The following is a 24965-nucleotide window of genomic DNA, read 5'->3' as shown; positions in this document are numbered from 1 at the left end:
GCTTGCATGATCTGCTGCTTTGCTTTCTCTTCTCCGCCCTGTGCTCCCATCCCAATCTTTTGCTTTGCTTTTGGCACCCTGCTGTATCTGCTGCTGTGTTCCCTTGCTCCTTTCCAGATTTGCTGCATGCCACATAAAGAGGCTGACTCTGCCACTTGTGGCACATGCACTGCCGGTTGCGCCGCCCCCCCCCCCCCCCCCTGCGCTTTTAAGGAGTCATCAATGCATGGTCACCCAGTTAAATTGAATGAAGTTTAGTATTTGTGTGTGTTAGTTCTCACTCGTCCTCTATCACTTTCATCCAAGTAGCACATGGAACTAAAATACTGTCCCGTTTTTATGCTGTTAATTGGTTGCAAATTGTGATACTTACTCATTGTCAGTGTCAAACTATTGACATTACCATTTTTAGCAGAAATAGTACTACAACATTGATTTTGCAGCTTAATAGATCTGATTTTTCTTTCACAGTTGTCTCCCTTGCTTTTTTTCCCCATTGTAGGGAAATGATACAGTCTTGACATCTGTATTTCAGTTCAGGACCATAGTCCTCACCTGAGTTAGCACTTTCTGAACTGTTAACCATATACGTTCTTTATGAGATCCATCTGCAAAACTCAACTGTCATCACTTTAGATCTAGTCTATAATAGAAAAGTGGCACTGGTTTAGTGCCACTGAATAGTTTGTAAATTGATCCATTTAAACCAATGCAAATGCCTACCCTAAATGCACTGAAGACAGATTAACTCTTGATAAACCTTGTTTAGATCCATGTAATAACTTCAATGCCAGCTTTTAAAAAAATTGAGTTTAAACAAATTTTAAGTGGGTTTAAACTGTCTTGAGTAGATCAAATTAATCAGATACTTCTTACGTTTCCCTCTGTGTTCACTCCTAGTGTGCACCGAGGGCTTGTCTTCACAGTTACTAAGGGAAGTTCCACTGTGTATGTTGATAAATAAACCAGATCACTCAAGAAATAACTAATTTATATGATCAGATTTTCTTCCTAATGGAAATAACCTGACAAGAACCAAAACCTTTGCTGTGCCTGCTGAGAGGTAATAATAGCACATTTTAAGTTGTCACTTTGTTTCAGATATGTGCTTAATAAAGGAATTGGTAAGGATAAGGTAATGATAAAAATGCATCCACCATATATGCTTGACCCATCTTCCATTTGGCTAATGTTAACTGAAGCAACTTTGAGCGCATGTGAAAGCATTTTAATTGTGTAGGCATGGTCGCTTACAGATACTTCTTGTTAGAATAAGAAACTAGTTTCTGGCAGCCTGTTTCTCATTTTGTTGCATTCTGTAACCAAGCTAATGATATTTTGCCTAGGTTCATCTTGCCATGGAGAGAGAGAGAGTGAGAGAGAGAGAGATGCACAAACTCACACATTTTATATATACACACGTGAGTGTGTACACACTTGTTCAAGAACAAGTTTACTGGGTCAGTGGAGAGCCCTTTTGAAAATGTATTCATATGTATGTGTGTGTGTGTATAGATATATATAATAATGCCCACACTACTGACCAGTATCATTTTTTGGTAGCATAGGTACCCATGCTGTATATCCTGGAATCATTGGTGCTGTGTTCTGACAAGACTTTGACCTAGACTCTCTCATTGCCTGCACAGTCTCCTATATCCATCATGGCTGCTTTTAAATCTCCTGTGGATAGTAGTGTCATTCTGCAGCCACAGTTCCATTTCCTAATGTCTCCCTTGTCAGCAGTATCCAAGACTTTTGTTAGCATCCAAGCCCCAGGTTCTGAAAAAGAAAACTCTGCATCTGATCTCTATGCAGATAGTAATCTGGTAATAATTTCTCATAAGAGTGCATCACACACTTCCTGTTTTATGCAATTAAGTATCAGTTCCTACATTTGAGGAAATGTATTAATTTGTATTGGCATTGCTAGGCAAAAGAGTCATTTGCCTAGGTGATTTTTGTCTTTACCTAGGTTGATTTATTTATTTATTTATTTATTTATTTATTTATTTATTTTTGAGGATGACCTTGAAAGGAGTCTTTTTTTGCCACCAGTCTTATTTTCCCTGGTTTGTCTTTGGTAACACACTGTACCCCACCTATATGAGGAACACAGTTCCCTAGCTGAGGCATCATTGTCAACAGATATAAACCTGCTCATTCCAAGTTGTTGCATAGAATTAATGTGCACAGCCTAGATTCCAGATCAGCAAGGATTTGGTGTAAATTCTGTAAATATTTTTCCACCCTGAATTAATTATTTTCTCATCAGTTTGGTCCTTTTCAAGAATAAGTTTACTTGGGTCAGTGGAGGGCCCTTCTGAAAAGTCCACCTTTAAGTGGCTGGGGCTTAATTCAGATTCTGAACTTTAAACATGACATCTTTGCCTAAAGCAGACAGACATTTGTATATTTAAAATTACTCATCGTCATGATGTAAAATTGCTCATGGCAGGTTTGACTAGAAGTATATCTGTCACTCAGCATGGCTGCCTCTAAACAGCTGTTTGTATTTTGTGCCTTTGATAGTCTGTAGACAATTATGTAACTACTGTCTTCTCCCCCTGCCCAAGCTTAGAACTGTCATATTTGATAGGGAAAGAGATAATTAAATACTTGTCAGCTCAGGAGGAAGAGGTTTCTTCATGTTTTCATCTGGTCACTAAATAGTATTATCACAAGATTCATGTGCAGTATCAGAACTTTGAGGTCTTTGCCAATGTTTTATTTAAGGCTGCATACATATGTTAAAATGATCTGGGAGAAGTCTTCCAGGTTTGTTTTCCTAGTAGAAAAACTTACCCAGAGGCCCCTGAACAGACATTTGATGCCAAACCCTTGATGAACAGAGAGAGCTTGCAGTGTTGACATTGCACAGCCTGTGCGCACATCTTGGTGTACTCTGCAGACTCCCTCAGTCTGCCGGAAAACAGATGGCAGCAGTGCACAGAGCAGCATTGATTGGCTGATCCAGACTGCTCAGGGTCAGCTTGTGTCTCCTCTCTTGAGAAGGGGGTACGTTTTGCTCTCTGCTTGGTTAGTAAAAGTCCAACAAGTGACACAGTCTCCCTGGGAGGTGTGGAAACAAAGGACAGTGGTTGAGGTGCTGGAGGACTGTACCATGGCATCTCTCAGAAAAGAACATGTACAGACATTGTGTCTCCCAGGGGAAACTCGCTTAGAAGTTTAACTGTGGTTGTTCCTGGGTTATTTTTTTTCCTGGACTGACCCATGTTTGCTCTGGAAGAAATATCCTGAACACCCATGGTTTCTTCTGGGAGGGCAGCAACTCTTTTAGGAGAACCTGCATGTCTGTACATGGCGTATGGCTTTATACTATAGAAAATTAAGTTACTTTTTGAGAAGTAGACTTGGTGTGCTTGTTTCTACATGTTCCTATTTACATTTCATTCCTATGTCTTAAATTTAAGATAAACACAATATTAAGCCCTACCCCTTAAGAACCTGATCAGATCAAGCTTTTCACACATCCTGCCTGATATACATTCATATTTATCTAATGAATTGAATCTGGATGAATTATTACTGCCTAACAAAAGCAAAAAACCCCCCAAAACCATAGCTGGAACCGCACAAATATTTATTTTGGAGAACTTGATATCCTAATGCCAGTCTATTAGTAAGAAATTAAATATTCTTGTCACCCTTCCTGTTAACTTTGCAGGCACTTTGTATTTATATAAAGTAAAGCATCTATTTGTGGCTCTAGAGAGGTCTTGCTCATATGATTAAGTAATTCAAACATCATCAGTGTTTCCAATATCAAAAAATGGTAGTTGTTGGGGTGGGGTAGGGGGAAACCATTCCAGCTCTGACTGCACAAATATTGTTTGGTTCATCCTTTTTTCTGAAAAGCCTGAGAAAAGAAATGAACTTAGCTTCTATTCTATCAACATTCCAAGTTAGCATTTAGCAGTAGTGTGAATGCTTTCTCTGCTCTTTGTCACTGCCAGCCCTCCAAATACAGGAGTAATTTTAATTTTAAAATGCACAGTGTTGCTTCTTCTAAGAAGTGGAAGAGGTCAGGTGACCAAAAACTCACTCTTCCTTTCGTGAGGGAAGGGCAACTAATGGGGAAGATTGGGGGAATCCCATATTTTCAGTGACAAGCAACTCCATTCAGTGGTTTTGTTTTAAAATGTAATCCTCTGGTGAATGACTAAATAAAAATGAAAGTGGAATTCCATATTTATATCCATCTCCTCATTATACTTCTTCACTTGTCAAACATGATTTTTCTAACTACCAACTTCACAAACACAGCTGGGGACTTGAATGTAAAGATTAATCTTTTTCAGTTGTTGGTAGCAAAAGAATTCTGAAGACACAATTGTAGGAATTATTACTAGTCCAAAACACATTGTTCACTTATGCTTTGTATACCTGGCTTTGGTCTTCATTTAATGTTTTGTAGTAATATAACTGAAGTTGTATGAATAGTTGATTATTTTGATTCACTGGTAGTTCTGAAAAATGCCAATGGCAAAAATTTCATTTTAGAGGAACTAAAAGTTTGACTTTTGGTGGGAGATCTTTATCCTTTTAGAATTTAGAATTTTTAAAGCAAATACATTTTTAAAATGGGATTGGAGGAATCCCCAGAATATATCCATTTGAAAATATGAGCGCAAAATATTTAGACCAAAAAATGCCCCAAACTGTTTAAATTCAATATGAATCCTTAAGTAGTTTTGGTCTACCCAAGTCTTAACTTTCTTGTGAATAAGATATTCAAGAAAGAACTTTGCTAAATTTTAAATACAACAGTTGAAAATGGTCTTCAGGTCTTGTTAACAATGACTTTAGGCTGTCTTCTGACCAAAAATGGTGTTATATCTAGCTTGAGGTAGGTGTTCTAATTGAAAAACAGAGTGAAGACACAGCTAACTTTTAGACCAAAGCTGATACTTACCTAATATTTGCTGACACAATGAAAAGTCCCAGAAGTTCTTATTACAAGTGGAAGCACAAGAGCAATCCTTTTCACATGCATTAAACAAACTGAAGTGAAGACAGTGACAGAATCTAGGTTTTAGCTTGCCCTTCAGACATGTGCTAGAACTATAACAGTCTTATCTTTGCTTCTAAAACACAATAAAAATCTTAGTGCAAACATGTTGTATTGTCTAATAAAGATTCACCCTTTATATGGTTGCAGTTTTTTATTTAAAAGTTTGTTAGTTGTAAACTTAAAAATGCAGTGAAGTCAGATGTGTGAATAGATTACAGAATATTATTTTAGGTGACCTTTGCAAAAGCAGAACTATGCTTCAGTCTTTTAATACATTAACAGGATTTTAAGAATTTTATAGTTGAGATAAACCTATATTGCTTGTGAAGGTGGAGGTCAGTTTCTTGAAGCTGAAAGAAGATCTGGTGCTCAGGACTTTAGGCCCAAGACTAACCAGGAAAGCATTTTGATTTATTTTTTTAATTTTATTTTGAGGTGAAAGTGTTCCTGATATGTCAACCACGGGTTTCCCTGTCTTGTAATCTGGGTGTACGTGTTGCATAATTTTTTTCTCATCCATTTTAGCTATTGCCTACATTTAGTGTGTTCACAATATATGTGTGAACATGTGAGATATTTGTAAGCAATAAGCATGAACAAAGCATTTAAAGATGTCTTTGGCTCTACACATCCAATAAATAGGGAAAAAAATTTTGTTTTGGCTTTCCTGTGGGGAAAAAACCTATGTAATTCCCTCCCCTGCCCTTCCTGCCATCCCTCCACCCTTCTTTTACTCCGACCCCTTCTAGACTGTGAATTTAATAGCAGTTCTTCTGTATTAGTCCCCAAGTGGATACTCAGGACAGGATCTTGTTCCACCTCTTAACTGCCTGAGGGTGATCCTACTTCATTCTGCTTGAGTCCCATAAAGCATTTAAATCAAAAGGTGCTAGTCTTGCTCCTGCTTTTTGTGACTTTGTCTTTTAAAATAAGATGATAACATGTTATAAATGTAGGCTTGTTAATGCTTTTTTGTTTGTTTGTTTTTCCTAGGGACTTGAGCAGAGGGGAATAGGATCTGGCCCTCTGATTTCTGCAGCTCAGTTTACTTTTCAAGGTGGACTAAACTGCACAAAGGTACTCAGTGCAGAGTGTGTGTGTCCACATAGGCAACTGTTGCAAAATCATTTATTTTAGTCTGTTTTCTCATGTGAACAAGCATACATGAGGGTGATGATGGGAGAGGCTTCTAGTTCCCAGTTATTAGTGAGATGTTTGTAGGAGTTAATCACTTTGAAAAATAAAGCTAAGTATGTATTGTGTGTCTAAATAACTTATTCAGTAAATTGACATTGCAGAGGGAAGTGTTTTTCTTTTATCTACTTCAGTGAATAAAAAGAGTTTAACCTCTAATGTATTTTGTAAACACTACAACAGGTTTATAAGAATGTTTGGCCCTAATGCATCATAATAGAATGCCATTACACCATAAATGAGGTTTTGTGCCACAGACAGAATAGTTTAAAGTGATCTGCAAAAGATAATGTAGTACCTAAATGTTTTCTTATTTGGGTTTTTGCATGAATTTTCCTTTTTATTCACATGTTTCCAAGGATTTGAAACATTCATTACCAGTTGGACTTGGACTCTCTGAAACCAAAATAACATCTCATAGCTCTGACAACACCAAAGAGGGAGTCATTGAAGCAGGACCATTCCAAGGTAATAGTAACTGCTTGAATGTCTCAATTTTTAATGATAACAATTCAACTGATATAGGTTTGTTTCAGAATTGCATGAAATCCACCCCAGTTATCAGTTTCTCAGACTTGACAGCTGCCTTAATCACTTTTGTATAGTAATGATCGTGAAGGTGTGACATGCTCGTTACTAAAATGGCAATATTAGATTTTCAGTTTCTCAAGGGGAAAATAAAAACTGCTAACAGACTATAACAACTTTTTAACTAGCTTCCAGTTTTATGTAAGAGTTGCCTTTCTTATCAGTTTCTTGGAACTCATAACAAAGATGTTTCTTCATGTTAGATGTGTGTTAATGTAATATATATGAAACTTTCCAAAGAAAGAAGAAACTATTTATGGTAAAACTTTTATTTTGTTTAGAACCCTAATTATCTTTAAAGAATTAGAAGTAAACTTATTGTAAACTTACATAGTGGAATTGATTTTTATTTTTTTTCTTCCCAACTATCACTCCTCAGTAGCCAGTTTAGCTTTCTAAAGTGAATAGAATTAGAACCTCCCCAGTGTTAGGTTTGCTGTTTCTACTGACACTGAATTCCCCCTCCTGCCCCCTTTTTATCATGGTGCATATATTAAGGTCCTGTAAGTATGAAAAAAATTGGATTATACTGAAAATAGAAGAGCATAGAGCCACAGGATTCTTCAGTGTGAATAGACCTAGTTTTGCTGTTAATGTACTAAAAGGCTACATCCTTTGGGGGTTGGGGGGAACATATTTAACATCTGTGATTTTTAAACAAATGTTGTACTTCAGGGGAATTAAGTCTTTTGAAAACTGACTTGATTGCACTATGAATCACAAGCTAGTAGGTTTTTTGTATTGAATGTAAATTTCACACTGTATCCTAGTAACCATTTTTAGTATGTAATTAAAGCTAATGCTGAAATTATAAAATAAACTAGTGATATCACTCTTTGTTTCTCTTCATCTGACTGTGTCTGGAAACAATAATGAACACCAGGAAACAGGACATTCATGTGAAGTTGTAATAAACTATTACGTGGTTTATTTTATCTAGAGCAGAATTATGAATTTAAAAGACCTAAATGAATAACAAATGAACAAATGTGAAAATGAGTCTTTGTAGCAGCAAATTAATTTACATATATCATTTGTTGCTTTTATAAGTTTAAAACTTTACATTTTGGTTTATATCCTGACATAAAAAAAAGTTACATAGTTAATGTCTTGGTTTCACCACCTTTGACTCTAGCTGTCTGGCTAATAGAAGCTGTATAAATGTAAATCAAACAAGTGTTCTCCATCACTACACTTATTCTGTCTGTAAAGAAGTAAGAAATCCATGAAACAGCCATTGTTGCAGAAGATAACTAACTGGTGTCCAGGACGCTGTTCAAGCTGTGTTAATCATTTTGGAATATTGCAAATACTCTATGTTGGTAAGAAATCCTTAGCTCTTCCATAATTTCTGGACCACCATGGCTACAACATCACACTTGCACTACCTCATAGTTGGTCCAATAAAGGATATCATCCTAAGAAATAGGGGTGCACCGATGTATTGGTTGGCTGTTGGTTCAGCACTGATAAAGGAGAAATTACATTATCGGCTATTTTTGGTCATTGTAGCCAATAATTACAGCTGCGTGCCCAGCGCATCCTAGTGAGTGTAGTCCGGTCACCACACCCTACTGCCAGCCCAAGCCTGTGGCAGACTACAGGTTCCAGCGAGCAGTGGGAAGGGGAAGTGGAGGGAGCGCCAGGAAGCTGTCACTGGGCACCATGCTCAGCAACAAAGGGACCATTACTGGCTTCTGCTGCTGCTGCCAGGGCAAGCCATGCGTGCAGCAGGGGCCTGAGCACTGGGACTGCTCCTGGGACAATGGGCTGCGTGCAGGCAGGGGAAAGTACTATGCGAGGGATATTCTTTCTGCTCCACCAGGCACTGGATACTTTTGCAAAAATAGCTTCTCCTCGGTGGCCATGGGAGCTTGGCTGTGTGGAGCCTGCCGGCACTGAGGCAACAGTGTACTCTGGGGCTCCATATGTGCCTGGCACTGCTGTTCATGGGAGGGTCTGCCCCACCTGCTCAGGACAGCTGCATGGGTTGAGCGGGGCTGCGGGTAGGAGCCATGAGCAAGGGAGCAACATGCGTGGGAATAAGGTGGTCACCACCTTTCTGATCGAGGGCCGGAGTAGGCAGGAGGCAGGTGTGTGTGTTAAATGCAAAACAAATAAACAAAAAGGTTTATTCATGTCAGTAGTTTAAAATGCCTTGCACCGTTACTAAATATCAGTTATCAGATTGATATCAGTCAATATGGTTGATTACTCATCAGCTATCGGTATCAGCCAAGAAAATCTTTATCAGTGCACCTCTACTAAGAAATCCTTGCCTCTTGCGCAGCTATTTTAGCAATGGAACTTGTATAAGATGTGTAGGACAGTGGTGTTTAATTTGTTGGCCTCATGGGCTAGATAAGTGGCGAAGAACCACTCTGCAGGCTGGATCCAGTGTGGGGTCAGTGTGCAGGGTCAGTCCTTGGTGTGATCCAGCATGCCAGCCTGGCCTTGTGTGCTGGATTTGGCTTCAGAGTGACTCCACAGAACCAGTCAGCCCTTTGTGCTGAATATGGTTTCAGCCTGAACTGGCACACAACTGTCATCCAATTCACAGGTGTCCCCAGAGCTCCAGAAACTTGACAGCTGCGGAGTCATGGCAGCATTAATGGCCGTAGTTATGGAAGTCACAGCAATTAAATGCTGCCACTGCTCCCCCTGGCTGCCAAATTTCCAGACTCATGGGGAGTCCCGCAGTCCAGGTGACATGGCCCTGTGGATCACACTTGGCCCCTGAGGCCAAAGGTTGAACAACACTGGTATAGAACATAATTTATTACTAATCATCTTTTTGTGAATGAGGCATTAGGAAACTTCCTTGTGGAAATTAGACCTCAATTGTTACAAATAATAAAAAGATAAAATATTGCCCCATTTTAAACGTTTTTCAACTCTTGTCAAAATTACTTAATAAGAGGGGAAAAAATAAAAATTGAAGTCCTCAGATGGGGAGGTATGAAAAACAAATCATAACTAAGGGTGCATATTGCTGTGCAAGATGGAAGGGAAACTATGAACATATGAATGAAATGCTGTTCCTAGCTTGTTTATATATCCCTAGACTTTCAGTAAGATTCTGTAGTCAGTCTTCTGTAACTTCAGAATCCAGTTGTAACTATTACAGAACATTATGACAGGAAAGGACAAGTTTAAAGTCTTGGAGCCTTAATTTAATTTAATTTTTTTGGTGTAGACTAACGATGTGATTAAAGTGTTTATATTTACAGTTGGAGGGGAGACGCTTCATGCTTCAAAGATTCCATAATGGACATTAGAAAAAAAATCATTGTTTCAATTACTTAGGGAGATGTTTTTGGTGATGGTGAATCTGTGAAATAACTTGTGGAAGTCACTAGTGTGTTCAAGGACTATTTTGAAGGCATGTTGACCCAGTAGATCTTTAAAAAGCTTTGAAAAAATAGCTTATCAGTTTATCAACTGAGGCACAAAATGTACTTTATTTTGACATTAGCTAGTTAATATGCAAGTGAGAAGTTAACTATTATGTAAAATTTTGTAAGGCTGCCTTTGCTGCAGTTAAATGAGTAACTTGATTATTTCTCTTTTGTGATTGGAAATGCACAAATCCATCAGTAGCACATTAGAATATCCAAAACTCTGGGAGTAAGTGATGCCAGTAACTTAAGTATGCTTAATGGAATGAATATTTTTTTCAGTAGAAAGTTCTCTTCTCAAAAAATGTTAACTTTTTAGATCCCTAATGTCTCGCTTCAGATTTCACATTATTGCATAGCATGCCAACACATGTGTGTGTAATTATACACAATTAACTTTTGTTCTTGCACCTGCTAATGTAAACCTGGAATTGAAACCAGGGTTAAAGTACCTCAAAGTTCTAGTTATAACCCATTGAAAGTACAGATTGAATTTTACCTACAATTGAAAAATCGGATTCCTATTGAAAAAAACCCATATTAAACAGTTAATGCTACATGAAATAATGTTTGTGAGTTTTTTGCCTGCCACATCTGTCACTTGTATTTTGAGACATTTTCGTCATGCTGCCAATTTCTTGTTAGAGGGGAAAAATGATTAACTTAGGATAACTTGGAGTAGTTCACATGAACAGCTGCAACTTTCCACCAGAAACTCTAACGAGTCTTCCATACACTCTACTAGTTGCTGAGCCAAGCATATCTCCAATATTAAAAACTGTCTGTTTATACATAAAGAATACATCTTTCTTTTTAAGAAGAAATTTAATTTTTTTATGGTTAAATGTGTCCCCCTTTCAGGTTCCTCAGCATCACCCAAATCATCTGTTATATCTCCTAGCAGTGCAGCAGCTAGCAGACTGGCTGGACAAGGTTGTGATTTAATTATTCCCACAGGTATTCACTGTACTGAGCGGATAACGCCCTTGTCTCTGCTGACAACACTAACTCCTTAATATCTGTAATAATTTGATTTATTACTAGGTGGGGATGCAATTCTGGCTTTTTTGGTAGTTCTTTCACCTGTGGGCTTATAAGCTTTAACAGTTTGCAAAGTAACCTGTGCTTTTCTTTCTGTATAGCTTTCTGTTTCCAGAGCATTAAATGTAATCTATGTGATTTTACTCTTTAAACAACAAATAAAACAAACAATCATTAAAAAAAAATATTTATGCAGGCGCTAAATCTCTCAATTTATACCAATGCTAAATCTCTCAGCATTTTTCTTTTGTCTGCCAAAAGGAGCAACACAATCCAAAAGGCTAAGCATAGGATAGGACTTTGGAAATTCACAACATCCAACCTTGCTTTTACTGATTTGATCTGTTGCTGACAGTGAATTATTCCATCTTTTATGTCCATTTCCCCTCTCTTTAAAAAGGGGAAAATGGTAATTTAGTTTTCTTGAGCATCTTACGAGGGTTTACTTATGATGATTATTTAGTACTTTAAGGATTTAAAACTTGCAAGTACTCAGTGGTTATGTCTACACGGGACTCTGACTGCACAGTTATTGCTGTGCAGTCATTTAGTACTTGCTTATACAAGTATTAAATGACTGTGCGGTAACCGTCGTTACTATGCAGTAGCATTGCCGAATGGCTTTTAGGTGATGCTGACTGTGCAGCAGCTCGTTATTGCTGTGCAGTCAATGTCTCGTATAGACACAGCCAGTGTTACAGGAATATTTGTAGATACCTACAGACATCTTCTCATTTTTCAAACCCTTGTTAACAAAATAATCTGGCTGTGTAATATTATTTCGTTAATATATAAATAATATATTATATAATATACCATATTTGGGGTTACACAAAATATGATGAATGGATAGATATGTATTTCCTTCTCCCCTCAAGTTTAGATTGGCTTTTTGTTAGCATCTCAGTTCTGTTTACACAGGATAGTACTTTCAAAGGAAATTAAACGTTTCTATACTGACTCCTCCTTTTGCATTTGGCAGGCACTCTATGCTGCTGTTTTTTAGAATGGAAGTCAGCATGGCTCTCTCAGTACATGCAGTGAAGTACACTAAGAAAGCATGTACAAGCAAACTACCATGCCCTTCATATGTCGTTTCCACCCTTTATTTGTAGGGTGTTAATACACTTGGCATAATTTGGGCTGGTACTGCAGACATGGCAAACATGCTGCCAACCAACCTGTGATTGTTACCATTTCTGAGGTCGGTGTTTGTAAACATTTAATAAAAAAGATTAGTGCAGAATTGAATAGTTTTCCCTACTGACACTCAGGCCACAAGTGGCATGGACAACTGCTGTGGGTAGCATGCAAGCCCTCGGTGTTAAGTAAAGAGGCACCAGAAAGGAGTCATGGAGCAGAACAGAGACGGGAAACTGTTGCAAGAGATGTCAGATGTTACTGCTTCAAGTCATGTTAACCTGTCCATTGCCCAACAACCACCTCATTTTTACATGGTGAGTGAGGATCCCGAGCTCAGGGTTCAGTGACCAGAGGAGGCCACTCTTACAGCAGCATCCTACTCTGCTCTGTATGATCGTGGCTTAACCATTCCCTCCCTTTGGCTTTTCAAAGTGCAAACTCCATCAGATGTGCCTGTGTGGGAGTGGATGAGAGAGGCACTTGCGGGGGAGGAGGGCTTAATTGTGGCATACATGTAAAAAAGGCTGGCCACCCCTGCTTTAGATATTTGTCTATATCATGTGTTGATTATTCTTGGCTATAGCAAGCAGTTCATATGTTTCTGTAAATTATTAATTGCCTGGAGAGCATGAAAATGTTTTTTTAGGTTAGCTAACTCTAGCTGGGTGTTGGCTATAGAGGCTGCCAGTTTGGTTTTAATAATGAAGCACATCTCAAAAGCAATTTTGAAGGTAGCAACAAACTCTGCAAACATCACCGTAAACTTTATTACTCAATAAAGCGATTAATGTATGTGGGGTTTTGTATCTTTTGAAAATAATCAATTATTTGTGTTTTCCTTTATTGCATATACATGCATACCTGACTTTTAGGAGCAGTTTTGTTTCCTTCATATGCATTTCACTACCATCTTTCATATGCACTGAAATTAGCTGCAAAATTGGCTTTTGCATGCACAAGTGCAGTTGCATGAACTTGGTATACTTGATTTTTTCAAAGTCAAGTGTCTTTTATGTCCTAAAGGTAAACTTGTTCTATCTTGCAAAGGTGGCAGAATGCAGCAGAAAAGTGGGCCAGTTGTGCTAGCAGATGAAGTAAAGAATCCAGCCATGGAAAAATTGGAACTTGTAAGAAAATGGAGCCTAAACACTTACAAGGTTAGTACTTTTTTATGCATGTTAATTTCACAGATATAGCCTAAATCTTCCAAAAGTCTCTTTACTATATTAGGTAACTGAAAATTTGCAATCCTGTTATTGAGCAAAATCTATATAGACAAGCTCACCTTTTTTAATGCTTCAGTGACCTTTCAAAAAGAAAATAAATGAAACCTGGCTGGCAAAAAGAAGAGAAACTTGTATTGATTTTAGGCTTCATTAACTTGACAACATTGTGAATAGACTTTTTATTTGTTTCTACTTCCTATTCTTATTTAACCTACAAGTTGTTATTTGTTTGAATGCTGGTGGTTGAACTGTTTAGTTTTGAATAAACATCATTGATTAGCATTAGAGGATATTAAGCTGAAAGCATGAAAATTAATTCATTGTTTTTGATCATTTGACCCATCATCCCTTCTGGATTTTTCGGTTATCGCTTCTTTCAGATACAAACTCAGATGGTTGGGGCATTTCAATACAAAAATGCCATGGAGACACAGGTTTATAAAGTTCACTTATTTACTCTTATTTACTTGGAAGACAAGTAACTTCCAAGACAGGCTTCCCAAGTAGCTTCCAAGACAGCTACTGCAAGGTAACCTAGAACCTTGTAATTTGAATCCCAAGGTCCTTAGTGCCAGTCAGATAATGTCTTCCTGTCTGATAGGGATGGGAACCAGGAAATACATTTTATAATTGTAGCTTAGCATTTGCTAGAAGAACTAGTTTAGATGTTTTTTTAGGGGGGTGGAGACTTGCGTTCTTTCTTGCCCACTTCTATTTGTTCTAGAATTTAATTTTTTCAAGTAACTGAAATTATCTTTGGCAGTTGGATGGCCATTTCTAGTTGCTGCTTCTGCCTGACGCATTCCTGTCAGAAAGAAATCAGCCTTCTGCCATCCATTTTATGCTGTTCTTGAAAATCTTCTGTATTATTCAGATAGGCAACCTGCTGACCTTTAAGATTTGAATTTGGTTAATTGCAAACTTATAAAAAGCCCCTTGGTTATGCTCCATGTTCCATACCTTTCTGATGCATCCTTTTCTGGTAGATGTTGACTTGACCAGGAGACTGCAAGTGGTAGACTGGCTGCTAATCACTGTGCACTGCCTTTTGTAACAGAAAGTTACCTGAGGATTTGGGCAGAATCCTGGCAAAATTAGCACTGGCTATTCATTTGAAAAGCTGTTTCCTCTGTCAGTCTTTCAGGCTGCATGATTGTTTTACCTCCTGGAAAAAGCAAGCAAACAAAAAAACTCAACAGTTGAAGGTTTAAACATCTGAGAAATGAGCATCTGCTGCTGTTGTTTCCTTCAACAATTCAAAGATTAAGCATTCTTACCCATGGCTACTGAATGAAGCAGATTGTAAATCTAAATCAGTTGTGACCTGAAGTACCTGTACTAGAATAAAGCTTATTCCAGCAGAAGCACACTCATCCACAGCTTTAGAGGTGCACTGATACACAGTGCTGTCCCGGGGGGGGGTACATGAATTGGGGTGACTGCCCTGGGCCCTGCATTGTGGAGGGCCCTGCGGTCAGTGCCCTATAGGAGCCGCCTGTAAGTGGCGGAAGGGGAAGGCTAACGGGGCTCAGTCCCCCCAAACACAGGGCAGCAGGTACAGCCAGAGGACAGCCTGGCCGCAGTGGGGAGGGGCGCACGTGCACTCAGATACCTGCACACTTGCAGCCAGGATCATAGCAGGCCCAGCATCAGGCAGGTAAGTTCCTTTTAATCAGGCTGGGGTGGGAGACAGATCGAGAGTGAGGTAGGGGCAGGGTGAATCATCCATCCCTGTCCCGCTCCCTCCTGCACTGTGGTGATTGCCACCTGGCCCGCCTGGGGCCCTGTTCCCACTGAACTGGGCCTCGGCTGGTCCAGGTTGTGGGGCGGTTGGAGTCAGCATGGCTCCAGGAAGTGAAGAGGGGGCACGTGGGCCCTGTCCTGATCTTTGCACAGGGAAGGGGCAAGCCATAGCTGGGCTCCACCTCTGCTCCCTGCTCCCACGCCTCGCTGCCACTGCTTCTTTGAATGTAGGCGTGGGGGAAAGGGTGACCTCACGGCAGCAGCAGACCCCAATCCCAAGCCTGGTGCAGCCTGGTGACTCCTCCAGAGCTGGCGTGGCACTGGGAAGGGGGGGGAGGGGGGCACGTAAGCCCACAATCCTTGCACACAGCAGGGGCAGGCCGCAACTAGGCTCGGCCTCTGCCCCCTGCGTCCATGCTTCACTGCCGCAGCCCTGAACCCCAGCCCTTTCCCCTCCCCTTGCCTCTTCCTTCACAGACTCTCGCGCCTGGAAGGGGGGGTGTGTGTGCATGCTCAGCCTCCCCAGTTTTTTTTTTCCTGCCAATGGCTCCACCATGGCTGCCACACACCGCCACTGCTGAGCACCACCAGCTCTGCCATTCACCACTGCCCCCGCCACCCCCTGCTCTGCCAGTGCCGCTCGCCACCCCCACCCCCTGGGCCTCGTACAGGCTGATATGCCCCCAGCCCCGCACATCCCTACGGACAGCTCTGCCTATACGTAGTCCCATATTGGATTGGCACTGATATAAGGAAAATTGACAGTATTGGTAATTGGCTTTTTTTGGCTGATGTGGCCAATAATGTCGCTGTTAAATGCTGTGTGCATACGTGCAGCTGCAACACAGCATGCAGGCCACCAGGAGCATGGCCCAGCAGCATGGATAGCAGCTGGATCCAGCTGTTAAGTCTGTTGTGAGGGAAGGAGAATGGAGCGGGGGGTAGATCAAGGACCCAGCAGTCGGGGAGGGAGTGGGGCTGGGAAAGGAGCAGGTGCTGCACAGCTGGGGCAGGGCGCAGGATGGAGCTGTGAGCAGCTCATCTGGCGGGTGAGGGGAGTGGGTGGTGGTTCCTGCAACTGCACGCACCCTAGGAGGGCATGGGGGGCATGCACCTCCAGACCTGCGCATGGGACAAGGTCGGGCTGCTGCTGCAGGCTGAGGCCAGAGCTATGTTGAGCTCTTCCGGGGGCGGGGGGGCTGGGCTGGGCTGGGCTCAGGGTGGGTGGCAGCGGCATTAGGAGGGGGGCTACGGCAAATCTTAGAATGCATGGACTTTAGAGCCCTGTAAATTCCTGTTTGTACCTTCCTTGGGAGTCCAATTATAAGGTTTCTGATGAGAAAGGAACTTGTAGCTGCTGGTGGCGTTGAAGCCATTTGTATCCTTCACCTACAGCAGGCAAGAATTCTAGGGGCATGCACGTACTTTGACCTGACGTTTAAGCAGGCATTTTTCTGTGCAGTATATAGTTTTTACAAGGTGGAAGTAAACATACTGGAAAACAGGAATTGCATCTTAGGTAATGTCAGAAATTGAAAAAGGTCTTGTGTAGATGGAAAGACCTAGCTAATTTCAGGCTTTTGAGTTTTTCTGTCTTCCAGGCTAGTATCTTCCATTTATAAATTATACTTCCTTTGAGGGTTGATAACTCTTGTGTAACCTGAATTCAGATTTGTTAAATCACTCTTCTTCATTCTGTCGTCTTTGAGCATTTCTTTCTTCTCGCTGCTGTTCAGCCTGAAATTATCTTGTGGGGCTTGTAGCTTTTCTGGACACTTCAGTATCTATGTTGTTCAATTCACTTCCAGCCTCCTTTCTCCTTTTTGTTCCCAGATGGTCTTGGAGTCTGCCAGGTCTCCCACTAATTGAAGAAATTTTTATTTGAAAACTGAAATTTCTGGTTTCATTCTGTTCCTGGAAGTAGGATTCCAGATCTTGCCTGAATTTTATCTTTCTTTGTAGGATTGGTTCTGACTTACACTAATGGCGGGTTTTTTTTAAAGAAAAAAATAGATGTTTTCATCCCAGTTAAATACATGGGGAAAAACAAACTAGTTGAAATTGGTGGCCTGTACTGAGGTGTAAACTTGCTATAATGGGTTTATTTTGTCTAGAGAAGAGAAGACAGAGAGGGGATTTAATGGCAGCATTCAACTACCTGAAGCAGGGTTTGAAAGAGGATGGAGCTAGACTGTTCTCAGTGGTGGCAGATGAAAGAACAAGGAGCAGTGGTCTCAAGTTGCAGCAAGGGAAGTTTAGTTTAGATATTAGGAAGAATTAGGGTAGTAAAACACTAGACCAAGTAACCCAGGGAGGTGGTGGAATCTCCATCCTTGGAGTTTTTTAAGACCTGACTAGACGCAGGCTTGACTGAGATGATCTATTTAGGAATGATTCTGCTCTGAGCAGGGGGTTGGACTAAATCACCTTCTGAGGTCCCTTTCAACCCTAATTTTATATGATTCTCAAAAAGCACTTTAATTAATTTTCAAGAATTTTAAAGAAATCCAAACTAAGCCTAACCAGTGAACTGAGAGGGAAGTAGCAAAGCAGCTGAACACATGGAATCTTTTTGAAATATTAATTCAAGTGTTGACAGCAGTTGCCCCTTTTCATGCAGAAAATACTTTTTTTCAGTCTATTCCATTAGTTCTTTAGGTGGTTACCTCATTCAAAGTTGAGAGAGTGTTTGGGAACTGAAAAATCTGAGAAACCTTTTCTTGTTCAATGTATCAATAAAAATAAGGTCTGAGAAGTAGGGATCTGAGTTTTCTCTGATTTAAAAAAAAATCTCTAATTTTCAGGTTTAAAAAAAAGTAACATCAAATCCATGTTTTTCTGTGATTTTACAATGGAACACTACTATATATATTGGTGTTTTATTTTAATCACGGAAAAATGTGGTTTGGGGTTACTTTTTTAAATCTGAAAACTGGGCATTTTTTTTAAATCAGAGAAAACCAGGATCCCTACTGATAAGGTAGAATTAGTAATTCTAAAGTGATAAAGGGCAGGCTAGAAATGGTCTGTTCAAGTTATTCACCATAGATCATGCCTTTGTAACCTGCTTTGATAAAATTGACTTCTGAAGAACCCAAAAGAATTAAGCTAGTTTCAGATCACTGATAAACATTTTTAAATGTTTTGTGCATTTTAACACTAACTTCCTTCCATGTGCTTGACATGCATCATATACAACAGAATCAGTCATCATTTAGTAAATTAATGTCATTTTCCATTTTGTACCATAACATGTGAAAATTTAGAATTTGAATGAAGTGGTGAATATCTGTCTCTGCATACATGTAAGTATAAGTGGACATAGTGACCCTCCTAATTAGAAACATACCGGATTTCAGCAAAGATTGTATTTTATTGTAAATAAACTTTTTTTGATAGGCTGATTCTTGTTGGCTAGTAACGTTCTTTTAGATAATAACTAAAATTTAGGACTATAAACAAGATTTCAAATAGATGATTTAATCAAGGGTCCTGTTTGGTGATTTTTTTTTTTTTTTAAACAGCCCATTCTTTGTCTAAGATATACAGCAAATGAAATTATATGACAAAATTTTGGCTATGGATATCTGGAAGACCTTGAGTTAATAATAGAAAGTATAGTATCAAATTATATTGACACAGATTAAACTAGGCAGGGGCAGACAATCCTATTAGCTTCCCCTCCTGATCCCCCCACCCTACCTTCCCTGCTAGATTGGTGCTGCTCCAGACACTGGCACCTTTAAAGGTACCTGGGTGTCCTAGATTGGGGAGCTTCTCACTTGCTCATTTACTGGGCTGCTTGCACACCCTTTAAAGATCTGGTGCAGGCTTCTATTCCCCCCAGCTGTAAAGTGTGCCTTATGTGGCAACTCTCACGCTCCATCCAGGGGGCTTTTAAATATGTGGCCTCCTGAATTTAGTAGTGCTACCAAAAAAAAAAAGGTGTTAATTGTTCTGGGTTCATAAGAAATAAGTTTATCAGAGCAAGTTAAAAAGGCATGATCTATGGTTAATAACTTGAACAGACCATTTCTGAAGGGGACCTAGCAGCTGCTTCATACTCCCAAGCACTGGATCCTCCTCTACTTTGGAAGGTGCTCCAAGTGTACATTTGTCCATATCTTCTGAATGGAGAATAAATGGAGTACTGAGAGTTGTGTGATTGTGGTTAAGTTTGTTTGTACATGTGAAAAGGAGGGAAGAAGCAGTCTTCACATCCAAAAATCTGTAGAGCTGGGACTAAGGGGTACGCCTTAAGGAAGGGAGTTGCAAATCAAAGGTGAGTAGGTGAAATCATGTGTACAGTTGCAGCAAAGGTGGTGTTGATGGAGTGCTGCAGAGGTGATGAAGGAAGACTTTCAGACAGTTTGCCATTACAGGTATTACCGAGATTAAGCAGTGGAGGCAAATAGGGGGAAGGTATCAGAAAAGTAGATAAAATAGAGAAATTTGAGCTTAATCGAAGAGAAGAGATCAGTAGAAGACCAGTGTCCTATTTGGATATGGTACCTAGAGAGAGAGAGAGAGAGAATGTTAAATGCAAGAAACCAATTGCGAGTCACTGGACAAAAGTGAACACCTTATTTTCTGTACCTACAAGAGTTGCAGACAAAAGTTTTATTACTTGATATCTAGACTGCAGGCTAGTGTTTTGCATCATTTGAGTGGTCTGGTTTTCTTTGATGTTAACAGCTGCCATTCATTTTAAATAGTCCAGTTCTAGACTTGAAACTTTTAAAAAATAGTCAGCTTCCCTAGTGAAGACACTGCTAGAGATATTTAATCTGCTGTTTTGGTTTTAGATATATACAAAAGTAGAATAAATTTGTGCTCTACCCAGCGCCCTTCGAAAGAAGACTATACAGAAATAAATCTGGCTTAAGTCCCCTGGTTGTATCACTTGATGCCTTGTACTTATTTCTATGCAATTTACCTCTTATGAACTTCCCTATTTTTGAAAACCATTTTCAGCTGCTTTCAGGGAATCAGATTCACTTTCAGGTTTGTGGGGTTCTTGCTTCCTCTGGAGCCCCTCCTCCACTAAAATCAGGGCTAAGCCAGCTCACTTGAAAGAAGCTAGGAATCCTTGTAGTTGAGATGCACTTTAATTCGAGATAGTCTGTACTGCTTGTTTGAACCTCCTGATCCATGGGTCTATATACCCTGTGAACTCACTGAAGGTGATGCAATGACTTGAATATCCACTTTCTAAAGCAGTCTGACACTTTGGCTTGTTTCTGAGAAATGCTAAGAAAAACTTTTCACCATTGGTGTGCTCTTTATCCTTTTATATATAAAAGATGTCATGGTTTTATTTCTGGCTTGTTTTTTCTCACTAAACCATGTAGCTTTTTTTACAACTTGGAACAGATTTCTTAGATTTCTGTTTTATAGGTGGTACCTGAAATTGAAAATACTAAAATTTCTTGTCTCCATCCACTGGTTAGAGTACCCCGCACGTCTGTACCTAATCCACTCGAGACAAGGAGAAATACAATGAGAAGACTTCTCAAGGTTCTCTTTTTAACCTTTTCTGTATACAGTTTATACCCTAGAGAAAGCTCAGGTTAGGAGATGGGTATCTTAAACTTCAGGCACCACTCTTATTCAAACCTCAGCTTACTTTTCGATTCCTTTTTCTAACTTGTGAATGTTGCCTCTTAGTTTCTTGATAAACTATGTTCCTGCAAATAAATGCTTCAAAGTCCGCCTTGATTTTAAAATAAAAGCCTTTTGTCAGGCTTGACAAATCTCCTTAGCTTGTAACTTACACTCACTCCCAAAATCTTGTCAGCACTGACTCAGATTTCCTCTTGCAGGTCCCTTGTTTGTGTGATTGCATATCACCATCTCTGGAAAATAGCCAGAGCTCATCCTCACTTGTACCAAGCTCCTAGTGAAGCATTATTCATACTCTGCCTCACATTCTAGTTAAACTACTGCATTTCCTTTTACGGGCTTTGTGGTAATGTCATGCTTTTTGAGCATTTTTTCTCCTGGACTCTCTTAGAAATGGGAGCATATTGCCTTTATTTTCTAACTGAAAATTCTTCCCTGCCTGGCTTATTTAATAATAATCCATGGACTGAATCTACCTATACTCCACTGATTTTGTACCTTCAAGATTATCCACCATTTGCCTAGACTTCTCCATTTACAGGTGTCATCTAAATTGACAATGATAGAAATACTTCTCTGGCATAAGAGTATAAACTTAGTGGGAACTCCTGAGTGTCTGAAAGATGGATACGTTCTTTTTGGGTCTTTGCTAAAATGCTGATCTTAACATATCAGCTAGATCACACAGTGAATACTTTGCAATCCATCTTAATCATGAAAGTCCATTAGTTTTATACATTTTATGAATATGATTTAAAATAGGATTTGGAGCCATTTATCCTGTGATACTACACTACTGTAATCAGATCTTACTTCTGTCAGTATAGTTGTAACCTTGACCATATTGTTCTCTTTGACTAGGGACAGAAATTACACATAAACCGGTATAAGTGACTGGAAACTGGTTCAAATCTGTAACATAAACAGAAGTTCACTGCACATAAACCACTTCCAAAATGGCCAAAGCTAGTTTAAAATAAACCTGGATAGATGTAGGATCAGACTTAACTAATTTAGCTTGAATCAGTTTATTGAGCTTCTGTCCCAGATCCCCTCCAGATTCAAGTTAACTTAGTCCCCCAGAATCCCAGGATGCTTTGCACCTCCCCACAAACCCCATCTTGCAGGGTGGATGGGCTAGTCTTGGCCCAAAGTATCAGCTCCAGCCGAGCAGGGAGGCATGCTCTAGCGTTTCCTTGTCCCCTCCTTCCCAGCTTCTGGCCTGGGCCATTGAAGGCATGTGTCTGCATTTCCAGAATCATAGAAAAATGTTGGTTCACTTCATTATTGGTTCAATCTACGCAGCTTAGGCTAACCTGGAAAGCCTGAATCAAATCAGCCTTGGATATTTTGACTGCTTTCACTTAGCCTTCATAACTCTCTTAATGGCAAACTCACTCTTCCATTCCATTCTGTTTGCCCTTTTAAAAAGTCCTTTTCTCTCTGGGCCACAGACTTACTACTTTAAACTTCACTTTAAAATGGTGAAATCTCAATAAACAGAGCATTTTGTTTTACCGTTGGGTATTCTTTTGTTTTTCTAAGTGTTACATTTGCTGCTTATTACATTAATGGGCTGCAAATCGGATCGGGGGCTTAGTCCTGTGCCAGTATGCAACTCTTGAAGTTTGAGCATTTCTAGTATTCTGTGCTCTCACCAGTGTTTTGCTATAATCTGATGCAATCAGGTGCAATTTCAAGATACTTTGTATATTTCTCAGCAAAAAGTTGCCGACTGGCTTTAAAAAATGCAAAAATAAGTAAAATTATCCTATTATGCTAGATTTGGTTGGTTTGGGTCTTTAAGTGGGCAATACCTATGGGCTTGGATATTGGCAACCAAAGATGGAATGGCTGTTTTGTAGATACTTAACATAAAATCAGTAACAGTTGTTTTTAATAAAGTCAGCATACTGATTTGCATTTATTGAACAGGATAATAGTTGCTTTTACTTAATGAGACTCACCAGCCCTAAGAAGTCACTTGAGATCTGTCATTCAAAACAATTAGTTCTGCTCTTGATTTGTTAAATATTTGTATTGGTAGGAGTTGAGACTTGTCCAGCTGTTCTTGCTGAGTCCTGATAAACCTCTGCAGAGCCTGAGATGCTGCTTCAGTTTGTTGTGCAAACTTAAATTGGGAGGGGTTGTTGTGAAAGAAGTGCTTGCTAATTACATGCTCCTTGAAGCCAAGAATGGGTATACGTTTTTTATCTTGAATATACGTTTTTGAGTTCATTATAATTTAAACTATTTGTTATGAATTTGCAGTGTACTCGTCAGATCATCTCTGAAAGGTTGGGACGTGGCTCAAGAACCGTAGACCTGGAACTGGAAGCCCAAATAGAAATACTAAGGGATAACAAAAAAAAGTATGAAAATATCTTGAAACTGGCACAGACTTTGTCCACGCAGCTCTACCAGATGGTACATACCCAAAGGCAACTTGGAGATGCATTTGCAGACCTGAGTTTGAAATCATTGGAACTCCATGTAAGACTTTTATAGTATTAGCAAATAAAATGACTTAAAGGATGGAGATGAAGTTAAACTTGACCAACTGGTGCATGCTGCACTGTAGATAACAGCTGTTGACTTAAGTATTAAGGTCTGTAATACTGAACTTGCTTTAAAAAAGCTATACAATTCACTTGAGACTCTACAGGAAACCACTGAAATCATATTAAGGTTGTTGAACACTTAATGTTGTTGAGCATTTTTTTTTTATTTAAATGTCTGACATGAATTGGAACTTAGATTTCAGGAACTGCTAACAAACCACATTCCTTTGTGCATTAAACACATATGGCACTTAATTTGTCATTAATAAGATGTCATCAAAATTGTTCTAGATCACTTACTGTAAACTACAATTACCCAAGGGGGTATATGCCTTGGAGTAGGGTAGAACAGACTTCATACAATAGAGGTGAAGTCACTGTTGAATACAAGTGAATCACTTTTCCTTGGGAGAATAAAACGTTGCTCTGCTCAGTTGTTTCACAAAGCCTTGCAACCTGCATGTAATAAACTGCTCCTTTTATGGTGTTCAGATTCCAAGCAAGCAACTTAAGCATGATTCCTTAGATAGCTAACATCTTAGGTTTGGAAGGATCCCTTATTCTGGGATTTTTATATAACTCTGGTATCTCAGCTATAAGTGATTATACAATCCTGTGTGTTATAAAGAGGGAGAAGCTAGATATTATGGCTGTATGGCTGGATTGTCTCCTCACAGATCTTGCTACTTCCTGTATCTAGAACAGTTCCCTCCTGCCACCAAGCTTAGGATCTGAAGTCATCGCCCATACATTAACATTGTATAGGCGGACTCCCAAAAATGTAGTATTGCAGCACCCTCAATTAAATTCTGAGGTTGTTGCCCTTCTGCTTCCTCCTCCTTTGTGATCACTGTATTCCCACTTAATTACTTTTGTTTAATGTGTACACTAAATAACTGTTAGCTTCTTAGAAGAACTCAATACCGTACATTTTTCACATTCTAGGGGAGACTTGTTCTTTTTAATATTGAGTTTTGGCAAATTAATATTTTCAACACTTCTAACAACAAAAACACATATAAATGTTGCCAAAAAAGTGCAATACATTTTTAGCAATTTGTTTATTGTTGATGCAAATATGGGGCATGTGGATTGTGGTAGAATGCAAGATGATGTAGTGCAGTATGTGCTGGAGTTGCATTTATTTCTGAAATTTGCACTAATTTTGATCCTGGCATAGTATTCATTTTGAACACATTCATTCTCCTAAAAGCCTTATAACTCTTGTACTTGGGAACAACATTTCTCCAGATTCTACCAGCTTCTTGTACTATTCTTGGAATCTTTCACTGTTTCAGTTTCAATCTGTCATCTCTGGTGTAGATTATTGAAGAAGACTGTTCATTTAAGAAAAAAATCAAATAAAGGTTTCTGCTATTAATAAAAATTCTGTAACACCTATGCCTCCTAAAGA

At 39.4% G+C, this 24965-nt stretch overlaps 1 protein-coding gene across 15 annotated transcripts in view; it reads left to right on the top strand.

Moving 5' to 3' along the window:
- ARFIP1 (ADP ribosylation factor interacting protein 1) overlaps positions 1 to 24965 on the top strand; it is an 86868-nt gene that overhangs the window by 42074 nt on the left and 19829 nt on the right. For 9 of the 15 annotated variants that reach the window (XM_059721973.1, XM_059721969.1, XM_059721967.1 and 6 more), the window contains 5 exons: positions 6029 to 6112; positions 6589 to 6697; positions 11077 to 11172; positions 13447 to 13556; positions 23262 to 23483. In XM_059721973.1, coding sequence (XP_059577956.1) covers positions 6029 to 6112; positions 6589 to 6697; positions 11077 to 11172; positions 13447 to 13556; positions 23262 to 23483 — 621 coding nt within the window. Of the gene's footprint in view, positions 1 to 900; positions 1064 to 1346; positions 1461 to 6028; positions 6113 to 6588; positions 6698 to 11076; positions 11173 to 13446; positions 13557 to 23261; positions 23484 to 24965 lie in introns of those variants that run through there. The other 6 variants (XM_019481490.2, XM_019481488.2, XM_059721971.1 and 3 more) reach the window with 6 other exon arrangements.

Source organism: Alligator mississippiensis, chromosome 2 (genome assembly GCF_030867095.1).
Source record: "Alligator mississippiensis isolate rAllMis1 chromosome 2, rAllMis1, whole genome shotgun sequence".
Lineage (NCBI taxonomy): Eukaryota > Metazoa > Chordata > Crocodylia > Alligatoridae > Alligator > Alligator mississippiensis.
This window is presented reverse-complemented; position numbering and strand designations above follow the sequence as displayed.